Source organism: Trachemys scripta, chromosome 22 (assembly GCF_013100865.1).
Source record: "Trachemys scripta elegans isolate TJP31775 chromosome 22, CAS_Tse_1.0, whole genome shotgun sequence".
Taxonomy (NCBI): domain Eukaryota; kingdom Metazoa; phylum Chordata; order Testudines; family Emydidae; genus Trachemys; species Trachemys scripta.
In genome coordinates, this window is record NC_048319.1 from 4,577,405 (window position 1) to 4,599,806 (window position 22,402).

The following is a 22,402-nucleotide window of genomic DNA, read 5'->3' on the forward strand; positions in this document are numbered from 1 at the left end:
AGAGCCCTTTACTATCAGAAATCATCTCACGTAGACACTTCTAGACCATGATCGAGTCACCCCTTAAACGTGCACTGACTTGTCACGTGACTTTGACAAGTCACTTCCTCTCTTTGGGTACGCCTACACAGCAAGAGAAACCCTGCAGCCGCACGTCTCAGAACCTGGGTCAGCGGACTCAGGCTGACGGGGTTCATGCTACAGAGCTCAAAATAGCAGCACAGACATTCCCGCTCAGGCTCTGAAACCCACCAAGGGAGGAGGGTCTCCAACCTGAGTGGGAACATCAACACTGCTATTTTTAGTACCCGCAGCGCAAGCCCCAGGAGCCCAAGTCAGTTGACCCAGGCTCTGAGACTCGCTGCCACTGGGTTTCTTTTGCAGTGTAGAAGGACCCTTTGTGCCTGTTTTCCCCCTCACACGTTTTGTCTACCTTGTAAGCTTTTCAGAGCAGAGACTCTCTCACTGTGGGTGCATACAGCACCGAGCAGAATGGGCTCCAATAGGCACTCCCATAATACAAATAAATAATTTAAAACCCAAATCCACCACCCCAGTGCTGGAGCAGCCCCAGAGCCCAGTCAAACCAGACTCATCCCAGTTCAGTTCACCAGCAGCTCTGATAACTTCCGCTGATTTAGTTTTGAGCACGTGTTCGTTTAAATGAAGGTGAGCTGCAATGGGGTTGTCTGGTAGCACGGTGCTTTGGGGTCTATCTGTGTTGTTTTCATAGACCCAATTCTTTGGGTGATCCAAAATCCACACACCCCATGGCTAAAGTGCTCCGAAGAAAGCTGCATTTTCATACGGGTACCTTTCTGGAAACCGATCGAGCTGGTCTGCCGTGTTAGCAATAAATCTGGAGCAGGGACATCTCAAGCGGAGCTCAAAGCTCACAGGCTAGGCGAGGTCAACATGTTGACGGGAGACCTCCGCTGAAAAGGAAACGGTGATGGCAACTCAGTAGGTGGTGCTGTGCCTGCCACGCTCCAGCTGCTCCAACCCCGGCACAGTGCGTTTAGGGGCAGCGGTGCTGCACTCTGGGAGACAGGGCACAATTCTCCCCCCATACCGCAAGGTCCACTGGATTTAAAACCAACAGCATTAAACTGGCCCAGGAGGAGAATTGGGCCCCACTGAGCCCTGCTCACTGAAACAGCCCGCTAGGCTCAGGTGGCACCCATGTTGTCTGTTTTCGGGATTAATTAATGCAATTCAAGGCTCTAGGCATACCCCTCTGCCTCCCATCACTGCCCGGGCCTGTCGCTCTTTGGGGCAGCCGCATATTGCAAAGGTCAAATAAATGGGGCAGTTCACACTGATCGGAGCCATCCCTCTAGGCTGTCTGCAAACTCAGGCAGGCATCAAGGTGTCTTCGGGTCAAGTTTTTAAGCTTTGCTTTGCATCCATGAAGGCTAGAGACATTTTTTTTTTTATTTAAGCTAAGCTCCTGCAATGATCATGTGGCCCCAGGGAGCTTTGGGGTCAGGGCGGGGTGGGGGGCAGCCATGGGCTGAGAGAGCCTTAATCCAGCTCTGAGTCTGCTTTTCTCCCTTGACACTGCTGTCAAATACTTTGGGTGGCTTCACACAGCACAAACCAACGCTGCTATTATCTTCATCTTCCCATCCTCCCTACACAACATACACAAGAGAGTTTAGGCTGGGAACGCAGCTCTTTAATCTCCAACAAGCCTTTGACAACCTGTCTCTTCCTGGCTTTTAGCTGTGTGAGAGCTGCTCACTAATGGAGCATTAACCTTGGAGAGCTTCTGCAATTACTCCAACACTAATTCTGACAGTTTTTGGTGTATCTGTTTGTTCTTTTGACAGGCAAAAGGAATTTCTTTTTAAAAGCTGTTTGATACATTTGAGACCTTCTGTCCATAGTTTCTTTTTTTGCTGGAGATTTGGAGAGGGGGGAGGGGGGAGTTGAAGGCAATGAGTTATGAGATACAGAGAGACAGAGTCTTCTTATAGATAGATCAGTATGGGCAGAAGTCAAGATATTCTCCCCCCCCCCCTCTTTTAAGTGACAGAAGCGTTTGGTCTCTCCTGACCTCATTAGGGTAATTAGTAAACCTTTTGAAGCTGGGAGAATGGCTGTGGGAAAGTGAGCAGAGCAGAGTGCTTTTAAAAACAGTGTGTTTGCGTTGGGGGAAGGGGTGAAAAATCATCTCCAATTGTGTTAACGGTGACCTGCAAAGACGGGAGAGTGAGGAATACGCTACTGCTTTCTTTGTCCCCTGCTCTGTGCTATGAAGTTGGCCTGAATCTGTCCCCAGACTGCCCCTCAAAAAGAGGATTTTACATTAGAAAGTCAGGTCTTGGCTTCTCTGGGAGACTCCGCGGGTGACTGGAGAACTGGAAAGAGGAAGAATGGTCGTATGGCAAAGGCACTGCGCTGGGACTCAAAAGATCTGGTTTCAATTACTAGAATCATAGAGGATTAGGGTTGGAAGAGACCTCAGGTCGTCATCTAGTCCAACCCCCTGCTCAAAGCAGGACCCACACCAACTAATTCCCAGCTCTGCTACTGCCTCCCTGTGGGGGCTTAGGCAAGTCACTTCATCTCTCTGTGCCTGTCTATTGTAACAAAAAGATAATACTGCCTTTGTGAGCTCCCTGTAGCCGGGTCTGTCTCATGTCCATACAGCGCCCAGCCCAACTGGGATTCAGTTTGCGCCTTTAGGTGCTGCCGTAACATAACCCTAACCGAAAGAGGAAAGGATTTTATTCATAATCAGAACGGTCTTCACCGAAACTTATCTACCTCAAACACCCGGGAGGCGGGGAGGGAGGCTCTTAGTTAAGGATGCACCATCCCTGCCTCTTCTAAAAACAGCTGAGAGAGCTCCCAAAGCATTTAAGTCAGCTAAGAAGCCATCCACCAATAAAAGGGAACATGAGACTTGACAATCCTCAGATTTACAATGGATGGGAGTCTAAAAACCCTCTGAGAAAAACTAACCTTTCCAGCCGTCTGTGTAGACCACAAAGGGCAGGAACCCAATCACACCCCCACCCTTTAAATAGGGAGTGTTGGGTGTGGACGAGAAAAATGGGCTTATCTGCCCTCTGCTATGAAGTGGGTTAAGGCAGTGACCCAAGTGCCCTGTAAGAAAAGGTCCAGGAGAGAAACTAGAACCTGGCATTTAAACTGATAGATCCGTGGCTCCTGCTGTAACTTCTAGGTATTGTTCTTGACATTTATATAACAACGGTGCCCAGAGGCCACCCCCAGGTCCTACTGTGCTACAGCAACAGACGGTTCCTGCCCGTTGTGGGCACCACCATGTTAACATTTCCTCCCACGGGGAGTCCGCAGCTTCTTGTAATCTCTTGTAACCTTTACGCAGAAATGTTCCCAGTTGAAGTTGCCTCAGGAGTCGGTGTGAGGAAAGGGATCCCCACCCAAACCATTCTCCAGGTCTGTTTGCCAGATGAGTGTCTAAAACTTCGGATAGAACTGTCACCTTGACCTTGCCGTTTATGTACATGAACAGAAGCCAGGCTTATTGGCAGCGAAGATGAAGCCTGGCGTACAGCATCGCATGTGTGCATGACGCCCTGTGGCCGAGGAGGGAAAGGCAAGTTCTGATGGATGTCCTGGCACTGATAGTGACCTGATGTAGGAGAGCACTCGCAGCCTGAAACCTCTCGAGGGGTAGATACGTTCTAACTGTAGTAGAGTCCAGCGTGACCCTATAAAATGTATGAACCTCATGGGGGCCATTGTGGATTTTTTGTGATTGACACAGCAACTGGCTGAGAAGAACACTGGCTGCCCACTGGACTTCCTTGTAGGCACCGCCCATCAGAAGCCAGCTGAGGTAGGGGAAGACTGAGAACCCCTCTCTTCTCATACAAGCTGCCACTACTGAAAAAACCTTGTAAACACCCTGGGAGCTGTAGCTAGACCAAAGGAGAGGACTCCAAACTGGTAATGTTCTTGATCAAAGAGGAACCTGAGGAATTTCCTATGGGCTCGGTGGTTGTCTATGTGAAAATGTGTCTCTTTCGTATGAAAAGCCGAGAACCACGTGCTCTCCTCTAATGAAGGAATTATCTAGGAGATCATGCAGAATTTTGGTTTTTGAAAGAACCTGTTCAGCTGTCTCAGATATAGAACCGGCCTCCATCCCCTATTCTTCTCAGGGCTTGGAAATTAAGGGGGATCGAATCCCTTCCCTTGATATTGAGGTGAAACCCTTTCTATGGAGGGGAGGGATAGCTCAGTGGTTTGAGCATTGGCCTGCTAAACCCAGGGTTGTGAGTTCAATCCTTGAGGGGGCCACTTAGGGATCTGGGGCAAAAATCTGTCTGGGAATTGGTCCTCTTTGAGCAGGGGGTTGGACTAGATGACCTCCTGAAGTCCCTTCCAACCTGGGATTCTATGATTCTATGATAGAATCTCTTCATGAGACTGATCCCTGAACAGGAACCAGGACGGAGGTTTGTGGGTCGGATGGACCAGAAACTCGATCAGATAACTGCCATGAATAATCTCTAATACCCATGTGTCTGTAGTTAGGGCCCTCCAGTTTTTCACAAATTGGGTAAGCCGACCTCTGAATGTCAGAAGAGGGGAATGAAGCGGCATCAATAAAAGGATGCAGGTCTCAACAGTCCCATCAAAAGACGCTCTTCACGTGGGGTTAGCGCATGATGTGGTGGTGGATGTTGCAGAGGCTGGGTTTCTGGGTCTAAAAACCCTCTGTCTCTTGCGTGATGGGTCCTAAGGACATTGGTGGTAAAACAGCTGAAGCAGCGGTCTAGCCCTCTACCCGTCTATGGTGTTTGCTCTTCAGAGCAGGGATATAAACGCCCACCTAGCAAAGCATTGTTCTCAAGGCTTTGAGGGAGTTGGAGAGACTCATCCATCTTTTTATGGAATAAGCTGACGGTATCGAAGGGCAGATCTTGGATAGCACTCTGCGCCTCTCTAGGGAAACCTGAGGATTGTACCTGTGAGTATCCCCTCATAACAATAGCCATCCCCCTAGATGCAGTATCTGCTGTGTCCACCACGGCTTGGAGGGAAGTTTTGACCAGCAATTTCCCACATCCACTAAGGTCTGGAAGCAGCCCTATCCTTCTCAGGGAGCTTGTCCTTAAATTCCAAAAACGTATTGTAATTAGTAAAATCGTATTTGGTCAAGAGGGCCTGATAATTTGAGATCCTGAACTGGAGGGAGGTGGAAAAGAAGCCCTTTTCTCCCCAGAAGGTTAAGTGGTTTGTGTCCCTTAACAGAAGGAGTAGCATTTGGATCCCATTGCTTGGACCGCTCTGTAGCCACCTGCACGTAAGTGGTGGGTGAGAGAACAAAAACTCTTCCCTTTGGACAGATCAAAGTCACCCTTCTCGGCCTTCTTGGGGAGCCGTCTTTGCTGGGTCCACGATGGCCTTGTTGATGTGGAGGGGCCACTCGACTGGGACCGAAAGGCTGCAGAATGTCTAGTAAACTGTGCTGAGGCTCCTGGATTTCCTCAAGCAAAATCTGTAACTTTGCAGTCAACGTGGGCATGAGCTCTTGATAGTGTTTAAAGTCGTCCCGCAGAGACAGAGAGGCTGGATGAAAACGAGCAGACTGCTCCTGGCACCATCAGGCCCAGCTCACCTTCCCCTTCTGAGCATTTTGACAGGACCAGTTGTGGGTGTCCAGGCGATGGCAAATGGAACTCCTACGCTAATCCTGGGAATCTAGAGTAAGGCTCCCACAGTCCTCAATGTAGCCAGTAGGATGGATCAACTGGTGGAGGAGAACCCCATGGCATAGGTTACCACCTGTCTCTTGGCCAATCATATCTGTTTGGAGGCCGGAACCCCAATCTTCTGGGGCTCCTGTCTCATGCCACTTCCACCCGATGCCACAGAGACTCCTGCAGCGCCTCCGGCTCATCTGAAGGCACCAATGGTTGCGCCTCACGGCTGGCAGGCAGGATGGGAGAACGACTCTGCCTCGTCGGGATGGTCTCTTCCTCTGGTGTCACAACGTCCTGGAATAGAGATGATCCCAATAGGAGGGGTGAATGCAGATAGGGAAGAGCGAAGATGTCCTCCTGGGAGACGTAGGTCTCTGATTGCCCTGGGGCCTGGGAAGAGTCCACTGGCGGAGTCATCGGAACCGGCGCTCCCCTGGTCACCGGGGCAGTCAGCTCCCTATGGGAACGTGTCACTACCGGTACTGCATCGGCTCTAGAAGCAGATAGGAGCTGTTTATCCTAAGGCTTCCCCATCTGACCCAACGTCAGAACCATCAGATCCGTACCCACGTGTGTCACCTTCTCCTGTCAAAAAGATTTACTCAGGCCTATGTCCTTAGCACCCATGCACGCTGGCTTGCCCAACTTTGAGAGGGTTGGAAAGTATCCTCTCTTTTCAGAGCAGTTTTAGACAAAGACGGCTTGTCCTTATGTCTACGAGAGTGTCCACTGCTCTCAAGTGAAGCCTTCTCCTTGGCCTTAACAGTCTTCGTCTCCATTCGCGAGCTCGTGCTCAGAGAAGTGCTGCCCGCTTGATGAAACTGATGTAAGGTGGGAAGGGGGGGGTCTCCAACCCAGATCTGATTGGGGCTTCATTGTCTTCTCCGTCTCAGTTCCCAATCCCCAAGAGTTCTGGGGGGAAAGAGCAGCAGATACTGCACTTGGCAGAAATATGAGCCTCACCCAAGCAGCAGAGGCAGCATTGATGTTCGTTTGTCGCTCACTGAAAAGGAGCATGTCAGGAAACACACTTTTTGAACCCTGGGACCATGAGCATAATCCCAGACTCCTTAGGAGGGTGGGGGGTCCCCTGAGTGTGGAAGAAAAGGGGAGAAAACACTAACTTCTAAAACTAACTATATAAAAATATCTTACAGCCACGCTGCAGTAAAAAATGAAGCTGAGGACACCAAAGATTCCGACTCAGACCATGCAGTGCTAAGAAGGAACTGGAGAGGTGTCAGCCTGCACCCCCTTTTATGCCCTCGGTTCAGAGCACAAGGAGAGCTATAGACATGTGCAAGCCAACGGACACGGCTTACACACAGTTCCAGACTCAGGAGCACTGTGCACATGCATGTCCCACGTGCGGAATGCACACAGGGACCATCACTTGGTGAACTACCTAATTTGTACTTATTTCTTAACCTAAACCATCCTATAAACTACATCCTAAATCCAGAGATTTTAAACCTTCTGAGGCAGAGATTCGGGGCCAGATCTTCAGCTGGTGTATATTCGGGTAGCTCCAGTGAAGTCACTGATGTACAGCCGCTGAGGGTCTGAGCCTGATTGGGGGCTTTTGGGTGCCGAAAAACATAAATGTTTATTAAGAATAAGGCTAAAAATAAGGCAAATCTGCACTTCAGAGCAAAAAGTGCCAGTTTTGGAGAAGCCGTGAGATGGCAGATCACCAGTCCAACCACGTGGAATACTCAGTCACCTCCAAAACCGTTTCATGAAAACCTTAATGCAGCCACAATGACAACAGGAAGAGATCTCAGCGAGCGAACCCAGACACTGCTTTGAATACGGGCAAAAGATTTAAGCATGACACACATAAAAGCTTTAACAAAGACTGCACTGACATGAGAGGAATGTATTAAGGCACCAGCACAATACATATCATAAATAATTACAATGGAAAAATTGTATTTGCTGGGGAAGAACACCACAACCTATGCAACTAGATATTATTGGAGGGGTCACTGCTTTTACAGAGGGGGCCACTGTCAAGTTTAAAAAAATCACTGTAATTTATCAAGATTTTTAATCACCCATCACCATGGCATCTGAGCTCCTTCCACAAGAAGTAAAAACCCCAACTCCGTACCGGTGTTAACTAATGCCACATTAGAGTACTATAACTAAAAGCACTCTAGGAGTTTAAACAATGTTTTGCCGTGTACCGTCCTTACATTGTGCAAAGCTACGTGAGTTACAAATGCAAATTTTTAACAGTGAGGGTAATTTACCACTGGACCATATGACCAAGGGATGTGGTAAATTCTCCATCACTTGAGACTCTAAATCAAGACTGAAGTTCTTCCTAACAGAGATGTTCTATTTTAAATGATTGGGCTCCACGCAGGAATCACTGGCCCGTGTGCCGCAGGAGGCTCAGACTAGATGATCAGCCTTAAATCTACAAATCTAGACAGTTTCACTTTCTGGTGCTCATGACCTAGCAAGAAGCTGGAATATTTGGGTTGCAAACAGGGCAGGGGAGCATTTAAATGCCAACAACAGAACCACCACTGGTTTACGACTGGCCTATAAAGTGTGTCATACAGGGGCTAGCACAAGTTTAACTAAGTCCATCTAAAACACAGTTCTGGCCAATCCAGTGCAAGTTCGGTGAGTGGCCCTGATCCTGTAATTGTTTCCATGTGGGCAGGCTCCCAAGCCCGTATGCAGCCCCAGCACAGCCAACAGGGATCACCACACAGGTGCAGCAGTCTGCCCACATGCAGGACTGGAACTTCATTATGCCATTCAGTGGTCTGATCCACAGGCCATTGAAGCCAATGGAAAGACTCCCATTGATTGCAATGGGGTTTGAACCAGGCCCCCATTCCAGTTGCGTATTGGATTTCACTACCTGTGAGACCTACCAGATGTTTCTTCTCTCAACAGGTATTCTCGGACGTGGGCTTTGGCTTGTGCCTTTGATCCGGCGATGTAAGAAATAAAAGACTAAAATGTAACATCTGAGCCATTCATCTCGAGTTTAATTTTAGGGGCATCTTCTGTGCTCACACAAACTCATTAGAATGCATCAAAAGTACAGCATCCCCTTTAATGTTTACTCCTCCTTAGATTGCAAAAATTGTTGTCTGAATTCCTTCTTCAATTAGCTATGGTACTCAAAAAATATATTGTTCGGTTGCCAGTGGAGTTATGATCAAGTCTTTCCTTTATACTTTTATTCCCTAGTGTGCCTTAAGCAGGGTGGTGGAGGGGGAGAAGAGGGAGAAAAGCGCACACACACACACACACACTGCAAAACCACCTTCTTTACAAATTTTTAAAAACAACAATTAACATTTCTAAGGGAGAGTCCTTTGTGGATGAAATGCCACTTCCACCCACTTTTCCATCTTGTAAGGAAGAAAAATAAAGATCAGAAGGAGAATTTAGACTAAAAGCCAACTAAGTAAAGCTAATTTTTTTACACAGAGGAGTCTTGCTAGCTGGAGAGAGGGGCTTTGTTGAGTGGAACAGAAGAGACATTAGAGAACCTACAGCAGATTTTAAAAATACTTCCAGCTATCTTTATGCTGAAGAGGAATGTGCTGTCTGTATTACAAATACACACTGAGCCAACATTTCCGAGCAGATTTGGTACTCCCAGATCATTGCAGGAGCAATGTTTGCAGCTGTGAACTGAGTAAATACAACTACCCCAAATGGCTCCTGCAAATACCCTGTGTACCTTGCCATGTGGCGGTTTATACATACATGAGAATCATAGAATCTCAGGGTTGGAAGGGACCTCAGGAGGTCATCCAGTCCAACCCCCTGCTCAAAGCAGGACCAATCCCCAACTAAATCATCCCAGCCTGGGCTTTGTCAAGCCTGACCGCAAATGGTTATAAGCACAAAACTGCAGGCACAAAATTTAGAAGGTGCATGTGGAAGCGCAGCCTGCAGGGGGCACTAGAGCACCCCAAAAGTATGCGTTTTGTTTAGCCTTATGGGTGTATGGTAATAACTTAATTGGAGCAGCAAGTACAATATTTTAGCATGAAAATGCAGATATTTTCCTGTTCAATGTCTGAGCGCAGTCTTTTATTCAGTGACACTATAACCTTCCAATTCGAGGATCTCAGAGCGCTTTACGAGTATTAATACATTTACCCTAGGCATTCCTGAGAGGTGACTATTTTTATTCTAGTTTTACTGAATAGGCATAAAGGGGATGTGACTCACCCAAGGTCATGCACTCAATCAGGAATAGAACCCAGGTCTCCAGAATACAGGTCCTAACCACTGGACCATGCCACTTCCCTTCACCAGAATAAAACAAGACTCCAGAATCCTAAACGACAATGCTCACTGCCAGGCTGTGGGGGCAGCGAATAGGGACAATGGAGCAGAAGACTTGAGTTTTCCTTGCTCTGCCACTGACCTGCTGCGTGACCCTAAGACAGGTCACTTCACCTCTCTCTACCAGAGAATACGGGAAATGACTGCCTAGGAAGGAGTACTGCGGAAAGGGATCTGGGGGGTCATAGTGGACCACAAGCTAAATGAGAGTCAACAGTGTAACACTGTTGCAAAAAAAAAAAAAAAAAAAAAAAAAAAAAAAGCAAACATCATTCTGGAATGTATTAGCAGGAGTGTTGTAAGCAAGACACAAGAAGTAATTCTTCCGCTCTACTCCGCGCTGATTAGGCCTCAACTGGAGTATTGTGTCCAGTTCTGGGCGCCACATTTCAGGAAAGATGTGGACAAATTGAAGAAAGTCCAGAGAAGAGCAACAAAAATGATTAAAGGTCTAAAAAACATAACCTATGAGGGAAGATTGACAAAATTGGGTTTGTTTAGTCTGGAGAAGAGAAGACTGCGAGGACATGATAACAGTTTTCAAGTACATAAAAGGTTGTTACAAGGAGGAGAAAAAAATTGTTGTTCTTAACCTCTGAGGATAGGACAAGAAGCAATGGGTTTAAATTGCAGCAAGGGAGGTTTAGGTTGGACATTAGGAAAAACTTCCTAACTGTCAGGGTAGTTAAGCACTGGAATAAATTGCCGAGGGAGGCTGTGGAATCTCCATCATTGGGGATTTTTAAGAGCAGGTTGGACAAACACCTGTCAACAATGGTCTTAATACTTAGTCCTGCCTTGAGTGCAGGGGACTGGACTAGATGACCTCTCGAGGTCCCTTCCAGTTCTATGATTCTATGGTACGTACCCTCCCTCATGGAGTGCTTCGAGATTTATGAACAAAACCCCCTTCGTAACAGTTAAGTATTACAGTAGGGTTTGTTTTTGCTAGCAGACCACATTCACCCACACGCAAACCATTGTTCAATCTCTTCCCTACACTTGATACATAAGCATCATGAAAAACATGGCGAGAGCCCTGCTATAGCAGACTTCTGTAATGCTGCCACCACAGAAGAAGGATGAAAAATAGTTTTCCCCTCCATGATATTGCAGTGAGGGGGATCTAATGCTTCTCTATGAAGCGCTGCTGCTCAGTTTCAATAGCATTTCAGCAGTGGACAGACGACCATACAGCCAGGAGAGTTTACAGCCATTCAGAAAGTGGCTTGCAGTTCCCATTTTAGGCAGAGAAAGTTGTATCCAGATCACTTTAACGTAAGTTAATATAAAAGCAGGGCAGACCGCTGCGGGCTGGTATGTGTGAACCAAATCCCCCATCAGACAAGCTCAGGCTGGCTCTCCCCCGATCCAGAGAACATACCAATACCAATGGGGGGGGGGGGTGTTTCACGATTTTAGCACTCCCATGGATATGTAGGAAGGGTGTACAGAGATTTCATCCACTCCATTCTAGTTCAGCCTTCCCTCTACTACCCTCTCATCTCTTACGTAGGCCTTCTCTACACTAGAATTTAAAGGTGCAGTTAGCACTGTTCTATCCCAGACACGTTCTTATCCCACCCTCATCACTGGAGTATCGGAAGCACCTTCCCTTAGGGCATCAACAATATGACTAACCTTGTCACTTGTGGTTCACTCTCTCCCCCAGATGGAAAACTGCAGGTGCAGTGTCGTTTTGCTAGGGTGATGTTCTTGATGTCCATGCTGCTCTGGGTTTATGGTTCAGGAGGCCCCTGAGAGAAGCACCCCGGCACTTGGAGAGGAAGTGGGAAGGTGCGGGATGACCCTTAGTTCCTGCATGAGTTCCTTCCACAGACTCCGAGCAGCCCCCCAGCTCAGGCTCCTTGCTGTAGAAAGTCCCCTGAGAGCAGATATGAGCAGGGAGCCCAGGGCTTAACTCGAACGGTTTAGCAGTTATTAAAAGCCACGTGGCTTGTCTACACTAGACTTTCAAAACATGTTAGCTAACATTACACCTGTAAACTCAACCTGGGCAAGGCCACACTGGCTGCAGCAACCCCAGTTCATACCCAGCCATTACAAAATTCAACTCACAAAATGGGGCCCACAAGCCTACTTCACTCACCACCATAGACTCAAGGAGTCTGTCTTGCTATAATTAGCTGAATGCAATTTGGAGCAGGGAGTGGCCTGTGTGTGTTTGGAGAGTGCCTGAAGTTATTGATACCCAGTGGCACCAGCATGTAGCAAATTCTCACGGAACCCTCCCATTAACAGCTCTGTGTAACCCCAAAGCTGGTCTCTCTCACCCCCAGAAGTTGGTCCAATAAGATATTCCCTCCCACACCTTGTCGTCCCCCCCGCATTAATAGGCACACTCAGTATGAGACTGCCACCTAGTGGATTACTTTATTTTAAAAATTCCACAGTAATTTCACCTTTCTGGGCCTGGATTCGGACTAATGCCTATATTTGGGCTCCATCAGGTGTGTGATAAGCAAACTCCCCAGTTGAGCTATGGGGAAAAGAGCCACCAGGGTACAACTGCCCTGGTCTCACTGAGGAGAAAACCGGCGGCTCCTTGCTGAGCTGATGGAACACAAAAGTGGTCTAAGAAATAAAGTTGGCACAAGGAGAGCCATGAGGCCTCTCTTACCCGGAGAGGGGATTAGATAGGCATAAAGGGGGGAGTGGGAGAAAAGAGGTAAATGATAATTGAGGAACAGGAAAACAAGGTGCAATGTGGGAGTGAGGATCTTTATAATGTGGAAAAGGTTAAGTTGAGATGTGCAAGGAAATTCCATTAGTGGAGAGGACCAATGGGCAAGATAGAGCAGGACGTAAGCAACAGGGTCTGTATGAGGGACACTGATAAAGGCAGAGCACAAAGCAAGGAGTAAAAGGATGTTTGGTAAAATCATAGCAAGCAAAATACATCTATAGCCTTTATACCATTTTTGGTGGCTAAAAGGCTGCTGGGGATAGGAAGGATAATCTAGGGCAGTGGTTCTCAATCTTTTTGGGCTCAGGACCCATTTGCAAGTGTTTATGGTCTGTCATGACCCAGTAAATAGGGAAAGGAGCTGCCACATGACCCTCTGAAACATTCTGGCAACCCAATTTTGGATCCTGACCCTCAGGTTGAGAAACCCTGATCTAGTGGATAGGAACTTGGAACACCTAGCTCAGCTGGTGTGGTGTGGTGCTGGTGTGACTTTGGGTATGTCACTTAATCTACCCTGTGCCTCAGTCCCCCATATCTAATGGGGATATGGTTCCATACTTCTTGGGGTGACACATGGACAAAATCCATGTGTGATTGGAGGTGTCATGTCATCCTATAGAGATGACAGCTAGTAGCTAGACAAAACAGCAGTGCTCTCCCCTGCTTTAACACGTCACTCACTCTTACACCAACATCCCTAGGCCGTCTCGCTTGCAAGACATCTTTTAGCCTTAGAGTAGTCAAGCAGAGAGAGAGAGAGAGAGAGAGTTTGAGAACAGAGCCCCTGGTGGATCAGCCCAGCACTGGGCCCGATGTACTGGGCAGTCTTTCAGAATAACCACGGTCACAGTCACCGTCACTACAAAGGAGGAATCTGTTGAAATGGAATGTTTTATTTTATTTGTTTGACGATACGAGGGGTGGAGAAAAGTGGTGACCAAAAGGAAAATGAACGATCAATACAGGATTGGCTGCTGTTTAAAAATAAACACAATCCAAGGGGGAGGGAAAACACTATGCACTAGAGTGCTTTTTTATTGACTGCCTAGCAATCTGTTCAGACCACAGGTCCATCTCTCAGCACTTCAATGCTACAGATCACATTCAAGTCATGTGCAAATGAAATAAAACAGGAGTACAGCATTAACAGCAGTGCACTCCAGCCCAGTATCACTTTGAATCAATCTCATTAACCGCAGCAGAAGCCCCAGACAATTTGCCTATTAGTTCAGCGGTGAGTAGTTCGATACCAGTACTGGATAACTCGATACAAACCCCCAAACAGATTAGAGAAAATTATGTAAACTTTGTTAATTAGCCTTTGGCTTAAACAACCCTAACAGTTTCAAGCAGACTCTACAGTGGTTAGCTGGAGCATACGCTGGTCCATGTCTGCGTGAACATTATGGAGGATCACACAATCTTGGTTCTGATCATCCTCAACTCACATCGACTTCCATAGTGCTCGGTGTCCGGAGAATCAGGCCCTCTGTCAACAACCAAGTCAGCATCTGAAGCTCTAGGGTCTGGAGGGAGCAGACTGGGCAGACCAATGGCAAGAAGCAGCAGCCAGAGCGAGTGGCCGCTCACATTCACACCCAGAACAGGAAGTAGGGCACACACCAGATCCGTTTTTCAGAAGAGGAGGTGTTACCAGTGGCACTCTAGGAGGGCCGCGAAAGCTTTGCCTGAGGCATACTGCACAGTAATCTACCAGGGTGTCCACCCGGAACCGAAAACATGCTTTAAAAAAAAAAAAAAAAATCATTCACATAACCGTTGAAGGCGCCTCCCAGCGTGAGCGCCTCTCTTTGGGGAAAATAAAAGCCAGGATTTAAAAGCCACCATTATTAGCAATAGCCCTACCAGGGCAGTGCTGGCCTCGCTCCAACTGTCCATGGCCAAGCCGTTTCCACCGCTCTCAGAAGCGGCTCTCGCCGCAGTGCTGACTCTCCCGTGCTTCTTACGGGTAGGCTGGGGGAGGCACAAGGCCACATGGAGCAATAGATCTGCACTGAAAGGAGTCTTACATTTTTGTCGTCATCAATTTTACTTCCTCCCGCAAGGTATGTGAACAATAATTTAGAGCAATCAAAAGCCCAAGAGCAGGAATGTGAGGAGAAAAATCTTGGCTTGTGATGTGCAAAGCCAGACTGATGTACTAACTCCAAGACACAGAATTTAAGGTGCATTACCCATCCTTAAGTGGAAAAATAGCCTCCACAGGTCAGCTTTTAATATGGAATCAGCTAGAGGTCAGATCTGTCTCCAGTCAGAACAGACTCAAATCAAAAAGAGACTTTTGAGACTTTTCCTAGCTAGCAAGCGTCCCCTTTACACCCACAGAAATATTGCTTCTATTCTCCAGGGGGCAAAATTCACCCTTGCACAACTTATTTTGAGGGTTTCAAGTGGGGCATAGGCATCATGCCAGCCCTCTGCAGTGGGGTAAATTTAGGCACCTACTCCACCTACTTAATACCAGCAGAATTGGCATCTCACAGATTACATGCTACAGTACTATCCCCACCTAGATTTTTAATTACTACTAAGGGGACATCAAACTCCACTTAGAACATTTTCATAATAGGCCCCTAGTTTGTACCTGAATAATTGAAAATATATATATATACAAAAATAAAATAGGTCCCATTTTCTTTCACCAGAATTATTAAACCGTTAACACATTAAAATCAATACTGTCTTAGAACCATTCATTCCAACAGACCCAAGAAAATCAAAGATTGCAAACTCACTCTGTCCAACAGAGAAGCAGAATTTAAGGGATGAAAAAATAACTTGCCTCGGCTAATGCAAGGCCGATGAACATTACAGTCAAAGAGCTGAGCCAAACAGTTAATTAACTGGACCGCGATGCAGCGTCTGACTTAAGTGACTTGTGAATGATGCTTTACAGGAAAAGAGGTGTGATGGGAGCTGGAGGGTTAAGGCAAGCGTTACCAAGTGTGTTTATGGAGTACCACCCTAGAAGGGATGAAGGCAACACCATTCTAATGAATCAAAACAAGCTAACTTTCTGCATCACCCAAGGGCAGCAGTGGCCAAACTCAGCCATTACAGCTGTGCTCACGTAACACGGAAAGCAGAGTTATCTCTCCATCAGTTAAACACAAAGGTACTAAAATGGACATTAACAGACACAAATGAGATGAAATCCGTGACTATCAAGGTGCTGTTTGATCATACGGAAGTCGTCCTTTCAAAAATATTTTGTTTTTCAATCTTAAACAAGGACGCACCTCTTTCAGCAGGCTGGGGAGCCTACAGCTAAGAGCTAAGGTATCTGGGGTGGTAGAGGAAATCAACACTTCTAATCAGGACACCTTGGTATCAAGAAATACTGCCTGTTGCGTAGATGACTCCAAGGGACATGATGCTCTCTACACTGGTTTGGTTCAGGACTTCAAAGCTCGGGACAGCTCAACTCCCAGAAATCACTTCTACTGCCTGGCTGGTAGCAAACGCATTTAAGCATTGTCAATTTTTATCACTCTCCTTCCCGCTCTTTTTGTAACAGGTCAGTTTCTCCCTCGTTAACAAGACCGAATTCATTTCCGAGAGAAAGGAGCTGCTATCCCATATTTCCCTCCCAAAGCCGCTTCACGTAGTGTCCAATCTGCATCGAGAACAACACAGTCCTGCAGCCTTAAAGCTGCACCTCTCCAGTAGGGGATTTTCTAGCTTACAGGGTTACTGTGCTGGGATTCTTGTAGCAATGGCTCCCCCCCTCCGCCCCCGAGGAGAGGGGGGGATCTTCAGGACTGCAGAGCTGTATGGCCCTTAATTTGCAAATAAACTGCACCCTGCATCTGCACTGTGGCTGAAGCCACATGCTTGCAAGAAGTGTGCTTTAATCAGGATTGTTGCTAGCACAGTTTCCACCAGAATACAAGTGGGATCTGTACCTGATGAGGGTGCAGGGAAGGAGATATTTGCTGCACACTCCTAGTACATTCACATATGGCCCCTACACCACGGTTCACTGACCATCAACACAACCAGGCTACACCGGGACTTTTCTGCGGCTCACTGGGCTTATTCCATGGCACAGCCCAGAGCACTAATGCATGAACTGAAACTGCTCCCCCCACACAAGAAGAGTTATTTTTGAACCAGCACTTCCTCAGCTTAAGATTTGCAGTCGATAGGGATCCCGCTTCAACTCCTCTTCAAGGTTATTCCGCTTTTTCCAGCCAACATTTGTTCTTGGATGCGTTGCACTGGGGACAAGCACTTCCGACTTTCTACGCCTGGCGACCTTGGACAGCAATGCCATCTGTTCTGAATCTAATAGCTTGGTAGATATTAAACAGCTCTGCGGTGAAGGGATCTTTTGCAGGTACTTTGGTTTGCAACTATACAAGAGAGTAGAATCTGAACATGCGTTGATCCCACAGTCTAGCCAAACAAGTTATTACGACTTCAGCCTCTCCTCCTGCCTCAGTGAGCTCTCTTAGCTGTAAACACATTTCTTCATTCTCTAAGTCAGGCAATGACTTGTATTGTCACTGTGTCACGTCCATCTTTGGGTTGCGGCATTAGCACTAATAGCAACTGCAAGAATACTGATGCACTCAACCCGCTCCCTCCACCCCACAGCCGTTCTCCAGCGGGCTGAACTAACGTAATACAGTACAGATCCATTACCTAACGCAAAGGATAGCTCCAGACCTCAGAGACTGATCTCGCTTATGTGGAGTCCGTTATAAAGGCAATTAGTAAAAAGTGATCCTAGATCAACACTGCAAGAGCATTGTGTGGGCTACAAGAGAATCCAACTGCCTGATACCACTTCAGTTTCATTGCAGTAATTGCTAGAGAGTGGGATATAAACATATACAGGATATTGACTAGATTTCGTAGGCAGACTGACATGGCTGCAATACTTCTGTCCATCACTAGGAATGTTAGAAACCGAAAGCCCGCCTTAGATAGTCTCATTTTCATTATCAAGAGAGTTACAAAGCTTCCTGCGTGAGCGATCCCACCTAGTGCAGTAGGACTTGTCATTTCATCACTCCGCCTTCTCCTTCATAAGGGAAACAGGTTTAGATCCCTCCCCCACACACCTGTAAAATTGTGTGCTGTTAACTAGCAGTCATCTTAAGCGGTTAGAAAAAATAAACCCAAGAACTGGTGAGGCGATTCTGCTGGTGAACTTGCACCTTCTCGGTCAGTCTGTGCAGTTGGAGCCATTGGTCCCACATCACCTGGAAAATAGAAGACATCCAAGCACCAGAATGAGCGTTTACGGTTTGACAGATCTTTAGCATGCCTTGAAATAGCTGGGGGGGAGGGGGGGAGATGGAGTGAGGGGGAGATGAAGGAGGGGCATGGGCATGTGATTCTCCTCCTCTTTGAAAATACTTTGAAGGAATCAAACCCACTTATCAAGACTTCACTGCAGAAAAGTATGCACTAAAATTAACATGTGTCCTAATGGGATAAAGACAGCTATGAATTAGGACACCATTGGTTCTTCCACATAAGACTGAGAAAGCTTTTAGAATCTCTAGGGGAAGCAAATATACTGTACACGTTTCTGACTCTCTGAAGGAAGTGTGTGTTTGGGCTGACTACTAACTGCTTCCAGTCCGTAAGGAGGGAGCGTGAAACTCAGGAGACCTAGCTTATTCCCTGCTCTGCTAGGAAAGTCACTTCACCTCTGTGTCCTTATTTCCCCATCTGTAAAATGGGGATGATACTGGCTTTCCTTGTAAAGTGCTTAGAGCTACTGATAAAAAGCTAGGTATTATTATTACTACCCTGTATGGGATCAGAAGAAAACATAACAAAGGGAAAGCGATATCTGAACAAAGATAGAGGCGCTCATGTGCCTCCAAATGTAGAATTGTACAGAGCTGAGTTCAGTGTTAAAAGCCAAGTTTGCTTTATTAGGTGTTCAGTCAGCCATATTCTTCTACCCGGCAAAATTCCAAGTACCAGAATAACACTTAACTTCAAAGTGCTTTACAGACATTAGCTGATTAAATGCAAAGGAGTCTGAAATGTTTAATTTAGATGCAGCAAAAAGATTGCTGGGTTCTCAGAACAGGAAGGTAGGAGCCAAAATGAACAGCAGATTCCTTGATATGGAAGGCGATTGGAAAACAATGCAGAGACGCCAGGAGGGTAGGGAAGATGATTTTAGGACATGCAATGCCAGAGCTGTGCAGGGAGAAGCTCACACGCAATCCACCCACAATATGCCTGCCTCTAGCCACTGTTCTCAATCTCCCACTTTCAGGAGCTATAACGTTAAACCAGAGACAGAGAACATGCAGCACTCTTTGCTCTCTTACATATTCTTGTACAGGAAACAACACCTGCACTCCAGACACTTCTTAAATACTGCCCAAACTTCCGGGTGATCAGTCCCTTCATCTCCTTTACTCTGTGTGTCTTTCACTGTGTTCCACATGCTTGGAACTGAATCTGAGAGATGTGCGCACCAAACTCCTTCCCTTTTCCTTCTTTATAAAGGACCGTTCTATGATAAATTCCGTTCTAAGTGACCCTGGGTCGTTGTGTTTGTTCTGAACTGCAACCTCTCTAGGAGAGCAACATAACTATTTGACACAGATCACCTACTGTACTGCACTGTGTCCATTGCAGAAATAACCATAATAAAAATTATTACAGAAGAGACAATTCAGTTTTGCAGAGTGGAAGGAGGCAGAATTAGAATAACTATGAGATGCAGAATAAAGGGAATTATCACATCAAAAATAATTTGAAAGAGTCTTATCTTATAAAAAGCCTTTAGTAGATTCTTAAAACAAAGGATTTGAAATCTGTTTACTATTTGTGTTTCACTCAGTCCCAGGAAGAAAATAACCTAGACATTTTCATTTAGGGAAGGTGTTAGTATGCTTCTATTCAGTTTCACTTGCTGGTTTTCATGCACTAGCACCATGCTACAAAGCCGAGGCAAACAATAGGAGAAACCTTGTTACAAAAAAGCATCCCCCTCCCCTCCCCAAATTAAACAAATAAATATTTCTATTGATCTCAGGTTTTGTAAAAGCTAATTTTTAATCCATGTCTCTAATAAATTCACATGTATAAAGGCCCTTTAGTATCCCAAGCAAGGCCATCTATGCAAGGTTGTTCTCGAGACTGTTAGCATTAATGGAACCCAACGGCCTGACACTGCAACCGGATCCACACAGTTGGACCCTTGCCACCTGCACAGAGTTTCACCTGTGTGGATCCAATTACAGGATCTGTGCCCAAGCTTCAAGCATCTTTTGAAAGAGATATTTAGCCATTTGTAAACATCCACCTACCGTCTCAGATTTCTTGTTTCAAACACTGTGTCTTCATCGCTGTCGAGAGAACCCAACTCCATATTTTCATCATAGTTTGAAAGGAGACCATATTTCTTCCGCTGAGGTTTCTTCAACCTGAAATCAGTTTTGAGCTCATTCACAGGTTCTTCTGATCTAGAAATTTCATTCACAGACCCTGATGTATGCTCCCTTTTGCATACAATGGCATGAGCTCATAAGGACAGGAGAGGCCTGCTTAGCAGAAAGGGCAAAGTGAACAAAAATAGGGGATTGGGATGTTTTGTCTGTGGACTATTACATACTCTCAGGTTTGCTGCTGGATAGCACATAGTTTGGCTTCAGTGGTCATCACCTGTAGAGTAGCTCAAAAATATCACCCCTAAGTCTGCATACTACTGCCAATGGGGGATATTAGTCAGAAAGATTGTATCGGAAAATTTCTTTGGTGCTTTCTAAGGAGTGAATTTTGACCAAAATAGTTATACTAGTGTAACTCCCTTGCATGTACTCTTATTCTGGATTCAGAGTGCCTTTTTTTCAATTCAGTGTCCATGTCACTTTGGCCAGGTCTACGCGTAGGACTTTTGCTGGCACAGTAATGCCAGTTAGGGGTGTGATTTTTTTATGACATTTCTATACCAGTAAAAGCCATAGCGTAGACAATCATAACAGAAAAATGTGCTTTTATGGGTATATGCTGTGTCTACATCAGTAGGGCTTGCTAACAAAGCTATATCAGCAGAGCTATATCAGCAGATCTCTTCTAATACAGGCAGCCATCCAAAAGGGGCTTAAGCTAAACCAAAAAAAGCCACTCTCATTCCAGGATAAGAATGTCCATATAGGCAGTTAGACTGGTAAAACTTTCCTGTGTGGATAAGCCCTAAAACAGGAAAGGATTTCACCTGCTTCAGAGAGGCAACTGTATGAGGATAAAAATGTTACAACTCGTTGGGATAACCGGGTGGAATGCTGGACTCCGTCTCTCACCTCAGGGCCTGAGGCACAAAGGACAACCACTCTGTCCCTGTACACCAGTGTGGGGCTAAAGAATATCTCCAGAGAAGGGGATGGCAGAGTCTCAGGGGACATTTTCCCCAGACTCCTCTCAGCTTTTACAGCAGAAATACAGAGCTACCTTCACTGAGCCCACACTCATCAGAAGACAGTGGGGTTTTGGAGAAGCCGCTTTCTCATGAATTACGGGATGTCTTAAGCAACAGGAGAAAGATGTCAGAGTTCCCAAGAGAAACAGAAGAATGTAGGCATGTTTAAGGGCATGGCGTAATCTTTCTAGGGATTGCAAAAGGCTCCAGCATTTCCTCACCCTGACTAAAGCGTCCAAAGGGAAAACAGAAAATCCACAAAGGATGACATATGCATGGGAGAGCTACGGCTCTCCCAGAAGCCTTCCTATGGGGGTGTGTGTGTGTTTATTTCAGGGAAAAGTGAGTCTAGGATGTTCCCAAGTCTGTTTCCCAGGAACATGGGGTGGGGAGAGGAGCCACCGAGGTTCCCAAGCCTACCTCCTGGGGAGATAGCGATAAGGACCCCACCCCTGTTCATATCCCCCCAAAGACACTCCATGGGGTGAAGGAGGTGCTCCAGGGGAGGGGGGTCTAGGGGACCCCATAGACGGTCCCTTGGAATATAGGGGGAAAAGAAGAGAAGGTCTCATGACTAGTTTCCTTCCATTGGGATGGGTCCCTAATATGGGGAGCTCCATGTCTGCCCCCCCGGGGCCGCCCCGCGCCCAGCCCAGCCCCGCCCCCCGGGTGCGCCCCAACCCCCCGGCCCCCGGGTTCGCCCCAGCTCCCCGCCAGCCCCGCCCCCCGGAACCGCCCCAGCCCCGCCCCCCGGGTGCGCCCCAGCCCCCCGCCAGCCCCGCCCCCCGGGTGCGCGCCCCACTCACCGCAGCGCCCGCACCAGGAAGTAGAGCGCGGCCAGCGCGCAGAGGCCGGTGAGCACGTAGAAGCCCCGTTGCACCGCGGGGAACCGCCCGCCCAGCAGGTCCAGGCCTCGGATCCCGCTGTCGCTGTGGTTCCCGGCCGGCCCCGTCCCGTTGGCGGCGGTGCCCGGGGGCGGCGAGGTCCCCGCCGGCCCGGGGGAGCTGGACACCGCGCAGGCGCCGAGCAGGCAGAGCAGGAGGAGGAAACAACCGAGCTCCCGCGGGACCATGGCGGGCGCACGGCAACTACCGGGACACGCGCACTTCAGACTCAGAACGAGGCCAACCCACCGGAAATGGCCCGGTCAGGCGCAGCGCTGGCTGGGGTCCGGCCGGGGACCAAGGAGCCCGCACACGGGGTTCCGGGAACGCTGGGTTCCGGGTAGGGTACAGAGTA

At 47.3% G+C, this 22,402-nt stretch overlaps 1 protein-coding gene across 2 annotated transcripts; it reads right to left on the minus strand.

Moving 5' to 3' along the window:
• Nucleotides 1-13,621: 13,621 nt before the first annotated feature.
• On the minus strand, nucleotides 13,622-22,306 carry FAM174C (family with sequence similarity 174 member C). 2 transcript variants are annotated; one of them, XM_034755285.1, is made up of 3 exons: nucleotides 21,970-22,306; nucleotides 20,055-20,171; nucleotides 13,622-14,487 (listed from the first exon to the last, which is right to left on the minus strand). In XM_034755285.1, exons 1-3 carry the CDS (start codon nucleotides 22,233-22,235, stop codon nucleotides 14,409-14,411), a joined length of 462 nt encoding a protein of 153 aa, XP_034611176.1. In that variant the 5' UTR covers nucleotides 22,236-22,306; the 3' UTR covers nucleotides 13,622-14,408. The 2 variants fall into 2 exon arrangements, with proteins under 2 accessions (XP_034611176.1, XP_034611177.1); XM_034755286.1 differs by lacking the exon at nucleotides 13,622-14,487 and adding an exon at nucleotides 14,494-17,975.
• Between the last annotated feature and the right edge of the window lie 96 nt (nucleotides 22,307-22,402).